Consider the following 14,133-nt stretch of genomic DNA (forward strand, 5'->3'; position numbering starts at 1 on the left):
CAAAGGAGATGACCCTGAGCAGTCTCTGATAGGGAGTTATATACCTTGAAAACTATTGGACACAATTCAAACATTGGTAACTAGGCAGGGTACTAATGATGGGGTGAAGTGACATTCAAGCTGACTCGTGATCAGTGGACCATTGTGGACTTTCCAGCGGGCACAGTGGGGAGTCAAGGAGAGGTCTGTGGAGTTACAGGTGGGTTTGTCTGACAGTCTGGCTTATAGATGCTCAGGAAACTAACTACTCCTTGGAAGGGAGGGGTCTGTGTGCATGGAGGTTTGAGGGGAAACTTTCCCACTGGCCTTAGATCGACTCCAACTATGACTCTTTCATTCCCCCATTGTCTTTTAGCACAGCTTCCATCTTGAAGCTTACAGTCCTCCAGCTTGTATTTTGCCTCCCTATTTGCAGCTACACCTAGTGTGTCTTAAGATCATTAACTGAACTATATTCACTTAGCAAGGGTCCAGCTAGAGGACCTTCATAACAGGGGAAATTAAGACACACAGTCCATACAGACATATAGTTAGCAGGGAGAATAGACTCAGGACTGAGACTGAGTCAACTTGACTTGACGGGGTTGGTGTGCATTTGAACCTTTATTTTCCTACAGCTAGAGCCAGGTAGTCTTCCTCAGTGGAGGAGCAGGTCCGGAATGGTTGTAGTGCACCCATGTGGTGACTGTGTTCAACAGATGATGAAATGTCCTTTTCACCTTGGTTTAGGCTCAGCTTGGTGAAATCTTAACTTGTGAGGTTCTGGAACCAGGCCTGCTTCATAGAGGGTACATTATTTAGGCCAAACATATTCATGAGCCTATTGGGGAGCTCTGACCTTAAATATTAAGTTATCATTTTTCAGATCTGTAATAGCTGTCAACTGTAGGCTGGCTACAATGGGGGCTAGAATGCCATCTATATCTAATATAGGGCAGAGGGAAGGAGCATCATGCAGTCCCCACCAGTCTCCAAGGCTAATATAATTAAGGTCTCTTTTAGAATTTTATTAATCTTTTCTAACTTTTCTGAACTCCGGGGACAATATACACAGTGGAGTTTCAAACTAGTCCCAAAGACCTTAGCAAGTCCCTGACTTACCTGAAATACAAAGGCAGTCCCCATTATCTGATCCTATTACCTTAAGTGCTCTAAACCTGGGTCACCTGGCAAGCATTCAAGTTTGTCATGTCCGTGACTCTGGATCTTTCTGGGAACAGTTCTTGTTAAAGAGGTGGGTACTATTACCTTACCTTTAGTCGATCGTCATGAGCCCATTTAATTTCTTTTTCTACATATATCAGCTGTTCTGGGCAGTTTTCCTAGGACAGTGGCCAATCAAGAGATGACTCTGTACTTTAAGGTTGCATCCTAAGCAGCCTTATCAGCCCGGCTGTTATCTCTAGCCATTGGATCTTTTGGCAAAGGATTCCATGCACATGAGCCGTTGTAAATGCCTATCTGGCTGTCCCTGAAGATGTTAACAACCAGTCCTCTTCCCATGATGAGGGCCTGTTTTAATGTTCTTAGTTTGACCATTTGAAATGAAGTGCTTGGAGGAAGACACTGAGTCCAGATTCCCTCCATTTGTATTGTCACCACTGCCCCTGCCCTCCTCTCACCCCCATGGATGAAGCTGCTTCTGTCCATAACCCAGGTCTGTTCTGTTTCTGACAAAGGTGTGTTCCTCAAGTCAGGTCAGGTACTGAACACCTGTGCCACAACCTCGTCACATTGATGGAGTGGACAGTCCCAAGTCAGGGTCAGGTGGGAGAGTTGCAAGGTTTAGGAAAACTGGTGGTTAGAAAACATTTCAGCCAGGGAAAACTCTGATAATGTAGCATGTAGGCATTACTGAATCATCAGTCAGAATTGTAGGGGTAGTCATGAGCGTCAAAGTAAATTTATTGAAGCTTGGAATTTCTTTTTTCCTAAATCAGGTGGTGTGTTGGCTGGAAGTGGTCTAATTAATTCTTTCTGTCGTGATCTGTACTCTTCTACAATCTCCCTGCAACTTAACTTTTCTCTAACATTTGGTACGAACTTAATTGATGAAAGTCAGGGCTATCATATGAGAATTTTCTCTTTGCTCTTATTTAATATCATATGTGAGCCTGGGACAAATTATTATTGAGATATGCTTATAGAGCCTGGTGGCAAATCTGGAGACACTCCCTACCCCTTACTGAATTGAAGCCCTAATCTGGGTGGGTTCCTTTTGGGGCCAGGAGCCATTTGTAAGCTCTGTTGAAAGATACTTTTGCCCACATGGAGCCTCTCAGGGATGCTGGATGCCAGTTGGCACTGTGTCAGCAATGAGCAGAAGAGCAGGGAAAAAGGGGTTAAATCCTTGTGACCTTGTGAGCCATGAAACTCTGAACCAATCCTGAAGAAAAAGAGGATTCAACAAGTGTCTGCTGGGCATTAAACTCAGGAGCTCTGGAAGAGCGCTCAGTTCTCTTCACCTCTGTGCCATGTGTCCAGCCGTAAGGTTGAATCTGTCAATAAGGAAGGAGCTGGCTGCTGGGCTGAAGTAGGCTTTTGTTGTTTCTAGTGAAGAAGAAGTGTTTAGAAGGTAGGGGTTGGGGAGGAGGGGAAATGTCTGAAACATTTTATCCTCTATTGCTGACACCTTGGAGAGTTAAAAGGTCTCTCTCCTGGTGGCCATTTAATATCAAAAGCAGGCCACTCCAAGTTTCATTAAGTGGTCCTTAGTCCTAAATTCTTGAAAATTACTCAGAATAAGATTAAGGTGAGAAAACAATTGGTCCCCTGTCTAAAATTTTCATCAGTTCAAGTCCAAAACATGAAAACAAGAATGCAAAAAAAGAACAATAAACACACAAACCAAGTGTCCCTTTTCAAGGGCAAAGTACACAGACCAACCCCATCCCTGCCGTGGATGGGATAACTCAGGCTATCTGCTCCTGCCAGAAGTGAGATGGACACAGGTTCTGGTGACTTTGCTGGCCTCACCCTGGATCAAAGTTCTCTGACATTGCTGGCCTCTGGACAGGTCAAATCCCTGTTACCTAGCCTCTGTGAGCCCTCCTGATGCTTGCAAGAAAGAAAGGAGCCAAAAGCAGAACACAATGAAGCTAGATAGAGAGAGCAGAGAGAAGTCAACCTCAGTACCTAGCTGTAACTGCCACTCCTCCCTTTCACCACTCTCCCATGGGTCCCACAGAAGAAGCAAGTTTCCAGTTGAATACACCAATGTGAGGTCCAAACTGAACCGATTCCAGGACCTCTTGATTGAGATTCATGGAGACAGTCATCTATACAATAGCAAGAGGAGTTCATTCTGCCTTATTGAGGCCTTCCCGCTTAAAGGGAGGTGACCCTGAATAGACTCTGACAGGGAGTTATATACCTTGCTAAGAACTGGGGCAGAATTCAAGCAGTTGGTAACTAGGCAGGATATTATTGATGGGGCGAAGTGACCTCCTACTGACTAGTGATCAGTGAACCATTCCTGCTTTTCCAGAGGGGAAGAGAGGTGAGTTGGAAATCATAGGTAGCTTTGTTTAACAGTTTGGCTTGCAGTTCTCTGGGAACTGACTATTCCCTGGATGGGATGGGTCATTGTGCTTGAAGGTCGGCAGTGGAACTTTCCCACTGGTCTTCAATTGACCCACACCTCTGGCTCTTTCAAGAGTGATTCCTTCCCACAGGCAGTGGTCTTTGCTGTAGTAGAATCAAATATGGGGAGAGTATAGAAAGGAGGCAAAAGAAGGAAATAAATAATTTAGGTTAAATAAAAATGGCAAGAAACCATTAGCCAGAAAAAGAATTTTAAGATGGGGAAGAGAAAATATCAAAAGGTAAAAATACAAAGTACCATGTTGTCAAATACAGAGTAGTCAGTCTGAACAAATATATACACAAGCAACAAATATAGGCTCTGCAGGTATATTTATATTTATTTCTGGATACACAAGATAAGTAAAAATATATAACAAATTTAATCACGTAAAGAAGTCCATCAACTTAAGAGTGAAGGCATGAGAAAAGTTTGATATAGGATAGCTGGGAGAGTTTGAAGAGGAGGTACAAAAGAGGAAGGTGATGTCACTGTTTCAATTAAAACATTAAAATATTAGATAAATACATATGTATGAACAAAATTATATACAAATAAAAGGAATAAAAAGCAAACCTTACAATCTTCAAAAGAAAACACACAGAAAAAAAAAATAAGCCCCAAGAAATCTATATCTCGGAGCATCTTCCTTTCACCTGCCCTCCTAGTGGAAGGAGCAGGATGTTGGAGACCCTTTTGTTATACATGGATTTTAGTCCAGGTGAGTCCCAAATGGTCCAACGGTCCACTCATCAGGCCACTCATTGTGTCCAGTCCGTTGTCCAGCAGGATCAAAAGTCCTTGGCTGCCTGGACTGCATAAAGAAAACTGGAGTTAAACAAGAGAAAGAAAATATATTCATCACTAGAAAACCCGAGTAGGTTTTTTGCCACGGGACATAGGTTTATGTTCACTGGCCAAGAAATAGACAGACATGACTATAAAATTTAGACAGTCCATAGTTGGAAAAGTCTAGATAGATCTATAAAGAGTTAATGTGTGCATGATACATACATTACCTCAGAGTTACCCCTCTCTCTCTCTCTCTCTCTCTCTCCCTTTCTCTCTCTGTCTCTCTGTCTCTCTCTCTCTCTGTCTCTCTCTCTCCCTTTCTCTCTCTCTCTCTCTCTCTCTCTCTCTCTCTCTCTCTCTCTCTCTCTCCCTCCGTTTCTCTCCCTTTCTCTTTCTGTCTCTCTCTGTCTCTGTCTCTCTGTCTCTCTCTATCTCTCTCTCTCTCTTTGTGTGTGTGTGTGTGTGTGTGTGTGTTTGTGTGTTGGTGTCTGTCTGTTTGTCCTCATACCTGGAGGCCAGGAATAATCATCAAATGCTTTTTTACCTCAATATTGAGACAGAGTAATATGTCAGTAATCTCAGCTCATCAATCTGCCACACCTGCCTCTGTTAAGCTCAAGGCCTAAGATGACACCATGATTCTTCCTTGTCTGATTTCCAGAGTCCTTTTGTTGCACTGTGACACTTTACCCAACATCCATCTCCCCAGCTGCAGAGACCAGATTGCCAGGTAAAAATATTTAGAATGTCCTTTTTCTGACAGGATTGCACTCAGCCTGGTACTTCCTCTTGCCTATACTGGCCTTGAAGTTGTGTTACTTGACAGGGTAGAGTGGATCAGAACTGAAACTTCTACATTGCAGAATTAGAGACAGGAAGAAGAGGATCGTGCTCAAGGTAATCTTTAGCTACAAGGTGGCCTGTTGGGATTTAAGAGACCTTGATGAAAACAGAAATGTTCGCAGCATAGCATTACACTAAAGGAGGAACAGAGGCAGCAAGATCAAGAGGAAGACAAATGTAGCCTGGGCTTTGATTCTATCCCTAGTGGTATTCTCTCTGAATTTTAGGTTTGACTGTGTGAACACTAAAACCAGCATAGCAACACTATTCCAAAATAGGAAAAAAAAACAAAACAAATGTATGAAGAAAAAAAATGAAAGTATGCTTAATTTACATAAACATATCAGAAAATAAGAACCAATTTCTTCTGTCTATTGTACATGGAATATGTTCCCTTAGCATACACCTGTGAGTCTGTTAGAATTAAGAGTGATGTATTAAGGATTTTTATTGGAGTGGTTAGTGTTTTTCATCTGTTGGTTTTTAATTTTGTGAATCTATTTCCATCAATTGGGATTTTATACTTGATGTTTCTATTTTGTGTTTTCCACTTAAGACCATCCTGAGGGGTACATGGCTCTCTAGGAGTCCAGTATAAGAAACATCCATTGAGACCCACCTGCATGGAAGTAGTTCATGTAAAAGTAAAGACAGACACACTGACAGAGATATAGACTCACCAGGGCTTCTACATATCAGGGTATGGATGACAAGGAATCATCAGGGTGTGAGGCCAACTCTTAAAACCTAGGCTGGCCAGGGTCTGTGAGAGGCTTTCCTTGGTTTTGTCTGAGTAGCTAACCTGGTTCAGTGCTAGAGGCCAGCAAAGAACCCCTTTAATGAACTTTCCCAAACTTGTGCATTGTGGGTTCAGATACACGAGTTCATATAGTGCTCTTCTTGCTCCAGAGTGGAATATGATATGCTTTCCCACTCAAATTAGACAGGAAACGATTGTCTGTCGTAAGAGAATTTCCTGTAGCTCAGGGGATAAAGCACATGAGAAATATGTATGTGATCACAATGGTGGAGAACTATAGGGACATGCTGTTAAACTCAGCACATATCACTGCAGGATTACTATGCCAGGATCCTTGATGTCCTTTGAACAAATTAAGAGAGACACTGCGTCAGAGGGACCCTCCACGTCAGTCATATGGTATTCTGTACACCTCATGCTGTGGAAGATGTTGATACAGTCTAGTTAAAAAGAACACAGGAGATGATATCTTAACAAATGTAACAGTAGGAGGGACAGGGAAAGCTTCCCAGAAGCTCTCACAAAGGAATTGCAAGGCTGTTTAACTGGGCATAAAAAAGCAGTGTGCAAATTCTCAGGTTAATGGAAGCAGCCTGGGTAGATTTATCCAGTGGAATGCATACTCCAGTGGAGGCCGGAAGCTGGCATGAGCTAGGGCCACACCAATTTGCTGCTCCATCATTAAGTTATTCTTTTGACTCTGCTCATAACACCTGTCCCTCCTCCTTCGAGGAGGCTGTGACACAGGTAGGAATCCAGTTAGACATTTGAAAGTTGGCCTTGAGGGAGCAAACATAGAGAGGTGAGTAATTACAGGGCAGAACTGGTGAGAGAGAGGGCACAGCTGCCTTGGGAGTCACTCCACAGTATGGGTTTTGTAAGCTTTACCCTGAGTTGGGTCTGAGGACTTAAGCAATATAAACTGTGATATCATTTGCAGGGCAGTGGGGATGGGTGAGGGTCTGGTCAAAGTTTGACAGGAGAATTCCCTTCAGAGGAGACATAGAGGTCTCATATTCAACCTGGGAACCCATTTTAGCTCAGGTCTGATGGGCTGACTAGGGAGACTTTTCTGAGAAGTCTACTTCATGATGAAGACCATGTTCTCTGCAAGAAACAGGAAGCAAAGAACAGTACAGTCCCACAGAACAGTCTCTGATGTTTACCTCTGCTAGAAGAGAGGGCAGAGGGCTACTGATCCACTGACACTTTTAGGGCACTGTTCTACTTCATCCCTCCCTTCTGAGCAAGACACAGTGAAAAGGCAGGCCTTCCTGCCTGAGGCTTTACCTGGAGAGACCTTGCTGTGGTGTGGACAGCTCTTCCTCTGGAGAAGGGGCCTGCAAGCACACAGGCACCTGGACGTCTGGCCTGGCTCCTCTGAGACTGTATAATTTTCAGCCAGGCCAACCCCCACCACTGGCTTAAAAGCCAGGGAGCTGAGGCTGCTGTTCTTCAGGACTTGAAAAGAAAAAGACAGAAAAGAGGCTCTTGGTGTCTGAAAAACAGAGAACTTCCTGTGCTTTCCATAAAGAGTCATAGCACCCCACTGGTTGTCTTAGGACTCTCTGCCCCATTTGGGCATGCCCCCACCTCCCTCTCGTCCTGCTTTAATCAGTGTCTCTGATTCCCCTTATGACTCACAAAGCATCAGATCACCCTTCAGGGGTTTCTATGGACTTAATCTTTCTGAAGTTACAGTTTGTCAAGTTTCTGTGTGCCTCAAGGACCATCCTCATTTGTCACAAAGGACAGGAGGGAATATGGATGAAACGAATGAGGACATGCACCCACCTGGTTCTGTGGGTGACACAATGTTCTCCTCTCTTCCTGAGAGCCAAGTTATTGCAGGAGACTTGATTTTCTGATGGTGGTGGCAGACAGCAGCACAGGTTTCGAAGGCTTCTACTAATTGTCTTTTTAAACCCCTTCCAGTGCTGACGCCATCCCCGACGGGAAGCTGGGCAAGGAACTTGTGGCTGGCCACTAGTGACGGTATCTTCATGAACCATGGCCTCTTCCTTGATGAAGGTGTTTTTGTCCACGAGTGTCTCTCTCTGCCAGGTATCTCCAGAGCAGCCTGCAAGGCTTATCCCCTTAGGTGTCTGCAGTGATGCACAGAAATCATGTGGCGGTATGAAGGAGGACACATTCCGGTCTGCTGTAGTGGAATAGGTGTATTGAAGTCGAGGTGACTGGATATGTTCAGTTAGACTACAAGACAACACAGTCTTGGAGTCTGAGAATGTCTTCCTGATTTGCAGCCTGTTATCCCTGAATTCTTCAGCTATAGGACAGTCCAGGAGATCGAGCTGGACGGTGTTGGTCCTTGTTTGCTGGTAGCCTACAGCATGCCTTCTGACAACCTTCCTGGAATTCTTCCTATCCTCCTTCTCCGGAATATTGGATGAATGTGAGGACAAGGTGAAGGAGGAGAGAAGAGGTCCCTTTCTCTTAAGAAAACGAGGGAAGGAGTGAAGATCTTCTAGACCTGGCTCCACTTGGTGGTGTGTGCAGACTTTCCTGAGTGGCTTGTGCTGTTGAATCAAGTATGTTGCCAGCACCTCGTTGATATTTTGGTCTATCAGAGACTCAGTGCTTTTCTCAGGTGTATGCCTCATGACTCTCGTGGCTTTGATGGTGCTAGGGCTTGGTGTTCCTGTGAACGTCTGTATGGATGTCGGTGGTGAGTAGTCCTGGCTGTCTTTGATCATGGGGCGCATCATAATTTGCTGGATGCTGGGCCTCCTGCTGGGATTTATCATCAGCATTTCCACTATAACATTGAAAATATCGTTGGCAACGTGAGGCGGAATGCTGAAATTGGCTGAACTGATTTGTCTCCTCACCTCTGCAAATGACTTGCCTAGGAAAGGCAAGTGCCCAGTCACCATGAAGAAGAGGAGGACACCTACACTCCATACGTCAAATGGGCGGCCCTCATATTCCTCAGCTTCAAAGAATTCTGGCGCACAGTATGGCAGCGTGCCACAGAAATCAATCAGCTTCTGCCCAGGAAGTGTTTTAGCAGCTAGGCCAAAATCACAGAGCTTGGCATTCGACCTTCCGTCTATCAAAATGTTGTTGGCCTTTATGTCTCGGTGGACAATATTATTGTCATGGCAGAATTGTACTGCCTCTAATATCTGTCTAAACATTCTTCGGGCCTCCCACGACTTTAAATATCCACATTCCCGGATTCGGTCCAGTAGGTCTCCCTGAGAGGCATGCTCCATGACCAGGTGGGTGGCCTCTCTTGTCTGGACCACTTCGACCACCTTGATGATATGAGGATGGCCCAGGGACTTTAGAATGTCAACTTCCCTGCTCATCACTGAGGAGCACTTCTCGGTGTTCTTGAGAACTTTTATAGCTACACAGGTGAGGGTTGGGACGTGGTAGGCCATTTTTACGACTGAAAATCGTCCCCTTCCCAGGGTTCTTATGATCTTATAGTCAGTGGTAAAGTTCTCGATAGACTCTCGGCTCTCTGGGTCCTGCTCCATGATCAGGCCCTCCTTTATATGGCTAGAAGCAAACTTGCAATGAGAAATAAAACAGACATTTAAAATCAGGCTCCAGAACATGTTGATACGCTCAAATTCCTACATTAAAGAGATGAGAAAAAAAGCTCAGAAAAACATCAGACAATCTAGACATGTACTTTACATATTGGGAAGGGAAGGACAAGGACCTACTGCAAATGAGCAGATGCAAAATATGACATAGAGGCGGTTGTCAGGGACCAACTCCAAACTGAGAGAATCCTAGACACTAAAAGCCACTAAATTGGAAAAGCTCACCATCCTCTCTCCTGATCTCAGCATTCTCTTTGAGTAGAGGCATCTAGAATATCAGCTTCAAGAGAAGGTGTAAAGAGAACAGATCCCCGAAAACCTATACTGTGCAGGATGGCGATCTGCGTCTGGAGTTCCCAAATTTGGCTACTCAGGCAGAGGACCTGTAGGTGGTTCTCAGAACACAGGTGCCCACAGCTACCCTAACTCCAGCTCCAGGGGTTACTACACCTCTCGACTCTAATCACACCTATACAGCACACTCACAGGTGGTATACACCACTTAAAATAGTGATACAAGTCTTTCTATATAATTTTATTAGTATGAGCTGTCAGGTTAGCAAAGGAATCAGATTTCGGGGAAGTGGAACTATAGACAGGTATAGAGAGATTTTATTTTCTTACACAACTGAGTTATGCTATGTGAATATGTTATTGTATCAATCTTAGGGATGGTGTGAGAGACTCACAACCCCTGTAACTCCAGACCCAGAAAACCTGACTCCCTCTTCTGACCTCCACAGAATGCACCTGGGATATGGTACTCAAGGCATATGAGGATGCAAATCTGTCATACATATGAAGTGAAAAAATAGAATACTCTAACATAGCAAACATAATTTAATAAAAAGTGAAATAGAAGATAATAAAAAACATGGAAATGTAAATGCATAACGCAAGCCAGCAAATACAGAAACCAAAGTCAAAAAGAGCAAGTTGAAGTCTCCAAAGTTGGAGAAACTCACTATGTCAGGGTCCAACAGCTCCTGAATGTCCAAGTATAATTTCTGTGTCCTCAAACTCTAATTTCTTTCCAGCCAAGCAACAGCTTCTGTACCTGTAAGGACAGAATGCAGCCTCAATCAGAGCTGTAAGTAGACAGGTGTCTATCCATTGTCACAGGGTTCCTTGGGAGGTTAGAGCAAAGAGCAGCCAACACTGTGGCTAGGCACGGTCCATTCCTTCTCCTCTGCTTCTGTCTCCTTGGACAGGAAGGCTAGTCTTGGTCATTAGAGCACTAGAGGGCAGGTTTGACTCAAGAGTCTGTCCCCAGTGTTACCCAGTGACCCATTTCTTCCTACTTGTACCCCTGCCCAAGGAACATAATTAAACCCAAGTTGCACCACCTAATGGGAACAATGTTCAAACACTTAACACTCCATCTTTAACAAGGACACTTTTGTCATTAATAATCAAACAAGGAATCCTGAGAATGACAATGGACGCCAGAGCTTTGGCACTCCAGTTTTTAATGGATTCTGATATTCAATGGCAAGTTGATGGACATTGTCTTGCTTTTCACATGGACCCCAGACTTCATAAGTTTGTAATAATTCATGTCCATATTCAATGTATTCTATTTACTTTTTGAACTCCGACAAGTGGTTGCTAAAGGATTGTAAGTCCTGACTACCTTGATTGTTGTGACAAAATGCTATTGCTCATTGCACCCCTGGGCATGAGACTACCGTTTTGGGGGCTGAGAGGAATATGACACCATTAATCCCATATTGCCTGCCCTCAGGCTTGAGACTTCTGACCAAAGCTCAAGATCTAGAAACAGTGAGCTGATATGTTCCAAATGATCAAGTAAACACCCCTAAGCCAGGAACCTATAAACAACTGATGTAGTAGATGGTGCCTTGTTCTGGAACTCTGGGTCCTTCTGCTCTCAAACAAAATGCCTTCTGTTTGACCTTCAAAACAACAGAAGTTGATTACTTGTGAATCAGGATGTTAGCAAGGCAAGGACAAGTACCCAACAAATTAATTATGTACCAAGGCTGCTTTCTAATTCTAACTGGCCCTGTGTATGTATTCCCAGAGGGTCAAGAAAAAGTATGAGATCAGTGTATCTTTGGTGAAGGTGACATGTTGTGCCCTGTAGCAGTTTCCTGTGTATCCACATCTAACTGCTGTTGAATTGGGGTTGAAAGTTGAAGTAGGAATTGGCACAAAACAGTCCGATAAGAAAAATCTAGACTTGGGTAAGCTACCTGGACCCAGAGTGATGAGAGTTCCTCAGGGTCCTCTGACAGACATAGGACAAAGTTAAAGTCAGGATAGTCTCATAAAGATGAGCCCATGTTAATTATAAAATTTGTTAAAGTGGAGGAGGAAGATCATCACTTCAAGTAATCTTTGGCTACTCGGAAATGATGATTCCAGGCTGTGGTCCAGGAGCGTCTGTCTCATGGAACAAAAACAAACATGCGAAATGAAAGAAAGAAGTGGCTTCTATGTATTTTTGCTTGATCTATGTTCCCAAAGCTCTAGAAAGTAACTTTAGACCCAATTGGCTTACACATGAGATTATGACATTAATGACAGAGGTGCAAGGGCTTTTGTGAGCCATTTGCATGTGTTTGAATGTATGCTGCTATCCCCTCTCACCACAACTCATCAGTTTTACACATTAAAGGAATCTGACAGGACTCACTAAGAACCAACTCCATGACAGATGCCAAAGGAAATGGACTGCAGTTTAGCAGAGGTCAAGGAAGGACATTCCCTCTTGAAATGTTCATAGTCATATAGAAACACCACATGTGTACACATTGCACACAAAGCGTTTCCTAGCAATGCTAACAAGCTAAACCTTCAAACAATGAAACAGAGGTACAGGTATGGTCCAGCCATGGGCTTCAAAGTCCTACTTGTTAGGTCTCTAATCAGATGTTAGATTTTTGAATGTCCCAGGGAATACAACCCTCCTTCCTCAGCAATGTCATGGAAAGCAAAAAGGATCCTGAAAGGCTCTTTGTTGCTTGACTATGAAGGTTCTGTTCTGCACTCCCATTCCACTAGCAGATAAAAACTATAGGAATGGTGGAAGTAGTTTTATTCAAGTCTAGGTTTGGAAATTTGGAGAGACACATTGTCAATATAAAATTCCCTCTCTTTCTCTAAATGTTGTTTGAGTGAGTCCAGTGGAATGCTGGGCAGACCATTCCAGCACTAGGCACTTTTTTTCCTGGACGTGTACTTTAAGCTGTTTTGCCAGCAAGACTCAAAGGCCCATGCTTGTTCCTTTGCTTCAAGTTCATTATTGGCCCGACCTCCTGTGCCTGGTACCACACTAGCTTCAGAGTCACATTTGTTCTCCTGAAGATAGAAGATAGCAATTCAATGGAATGACAGCTGCCAACAGAATGACCCAGGTAAATGAAGGGTCATAGTATCATATGTCTCACTTTGGAAAGTTCTTCTTGGCAGTATAAAACTGGATCTTCTTAGACTTATATCTATTCTGTCCTTGAATTCTATTCATCTACCTACTTTCATAGTTATCGTCAAAAAATTAGGATCTAAGCATTGCCTTGTAGCTTGCATAGGGTCATGAGTTTGCACTGCAAGGAAGATCCCAAGTTAACCCGCTAGGGGGAGGCTTCCTGCTAAATCACAGAGACCTGTTGGTGCCTTTTCTTAATAGACCACCCAATGTAGCCTACCAGTCCTCTGAATAGGAGAACTTGAACAATTGGGCCAGTACTTGGAAAGAAAGGGAACAAACTAAAAGGGAAAAACTGAGGAACCTGAAAGGGACTAGCCAGGGAAAGTGTGATCATGGGAATATGGTCAAAGTTCTTTATGTACATGTCTGGAAATGCCATTAGGAGATTGTTCGTGCTGTTTTGTTATCATAAACTATTGTTCAAAATTAGTTCATGGAATAAATGCATGTAAAATATGACAATGCAAAATCGGGTGATAAATCAAATCAACAAAGAAAAATTCTCCTATTCAATATTCAAACAAAAATATACAGGAACAGAGACTTAGTTTAAATACAGAAAACAAACAAGTCTAAAGTGAGACATAGGAATATAGAGGAAAACTCACTGATTCAGATTCAACAATTCATGAATATCCAAGTTCAGTGGCTAACTGAATAAATGCAATTGCTGTCCAACCAACCAACCAACCAACCAACCAACCAACCAACCAACCATCCAATCAACCAGCCAACCAAACCAACCAAACCAACCAACTAACCCAGCCACCAACCAACAGCTAATGCCCTGTACAGACAGGATGTGTTTTCAGTAACTAAGGAAGTAAATGACCTCACAATGGTTCCTTTTGAGGTCAGAGCTGAAATGGACCAATGAGGGTTGGGCACAGTCCACTTCTTTTCTTTATTTTCTGTCCTCCAGACAGGAAAGAATTAAGGTCAGTGAGGCAGTAGAGACTTGAGGAAGATGGTTACACCCAGTTAGCAGTCCCTATATCTCCTATGACCTACTTCTTTCTGCTAGGTTATGTTTTTCAGATTTTCTACAACCTCAGAAAACAGGGTCACATGCCAGAGACCAATGTTCAAGCACAGGATCCTCTCTTGATAGTAGATATCCAAA

The 14,133-nt window shown here is 43.4% G+C and overlaps 1 protein-coding gene across 2 annotated transcripts; it reads right to left on the reverse strand.

The window, feature by feature from the left end:
- Positions 1-3,898: 3,898 nt before the first annotated feature.
- On the reverse strand, positions 3,899-13,798 carry LOC120099682 (uncharacterized). 2 transcript variants are annotated; one of them, XM_063276825.1, is made up of 3 exons: positions 7,773-9,511; positions 7,269-7,439; positions 3,899-4,397 (listed from the first exon to the last, which is right to left on the reverse strand). In XM_063276825.1, the coding sequence occupies exons 1-2, from the start codon at positions 9,482-9,484 to the stop codon at positions 7,403-7,405; spliced, it is 1,749 nt and encodes a 582-aa protein (XP_063132895.1). In that variant the 5' UTR covers positions 9,485-9,511; the 3' UTR covers positions 3,899-4,397; positions 7,269-7,402. The 2 variants fall into 2 exon arrangements, with proteins under 2 accessions (XP_063132895.1, XP_063132894.1); XM_063276824.1 differs by lacking the exon at positions 3,899-4,397 and adding an exon at positions 13,619-13,798 and having other exon boundaries at positions 4,976-10,613.
- Positions 13,799-14,133: the final 335 nt, after the last annotated feature.

The sequence above is a fragment of the Rattus norvegicus genome, chromosome 17, assembly GCF_036323735.1.
Source record: "Rattus norvegicus strain BN/NHsdMcwi chromosome 17, GRCr8, whole genome shotgun sequence".
Lineage (NCBI taxonomy): Eukaryota > Metazoa > Chordata > Mammalia > Rodentia > Muridae > Rattus > Rattus norvegicus.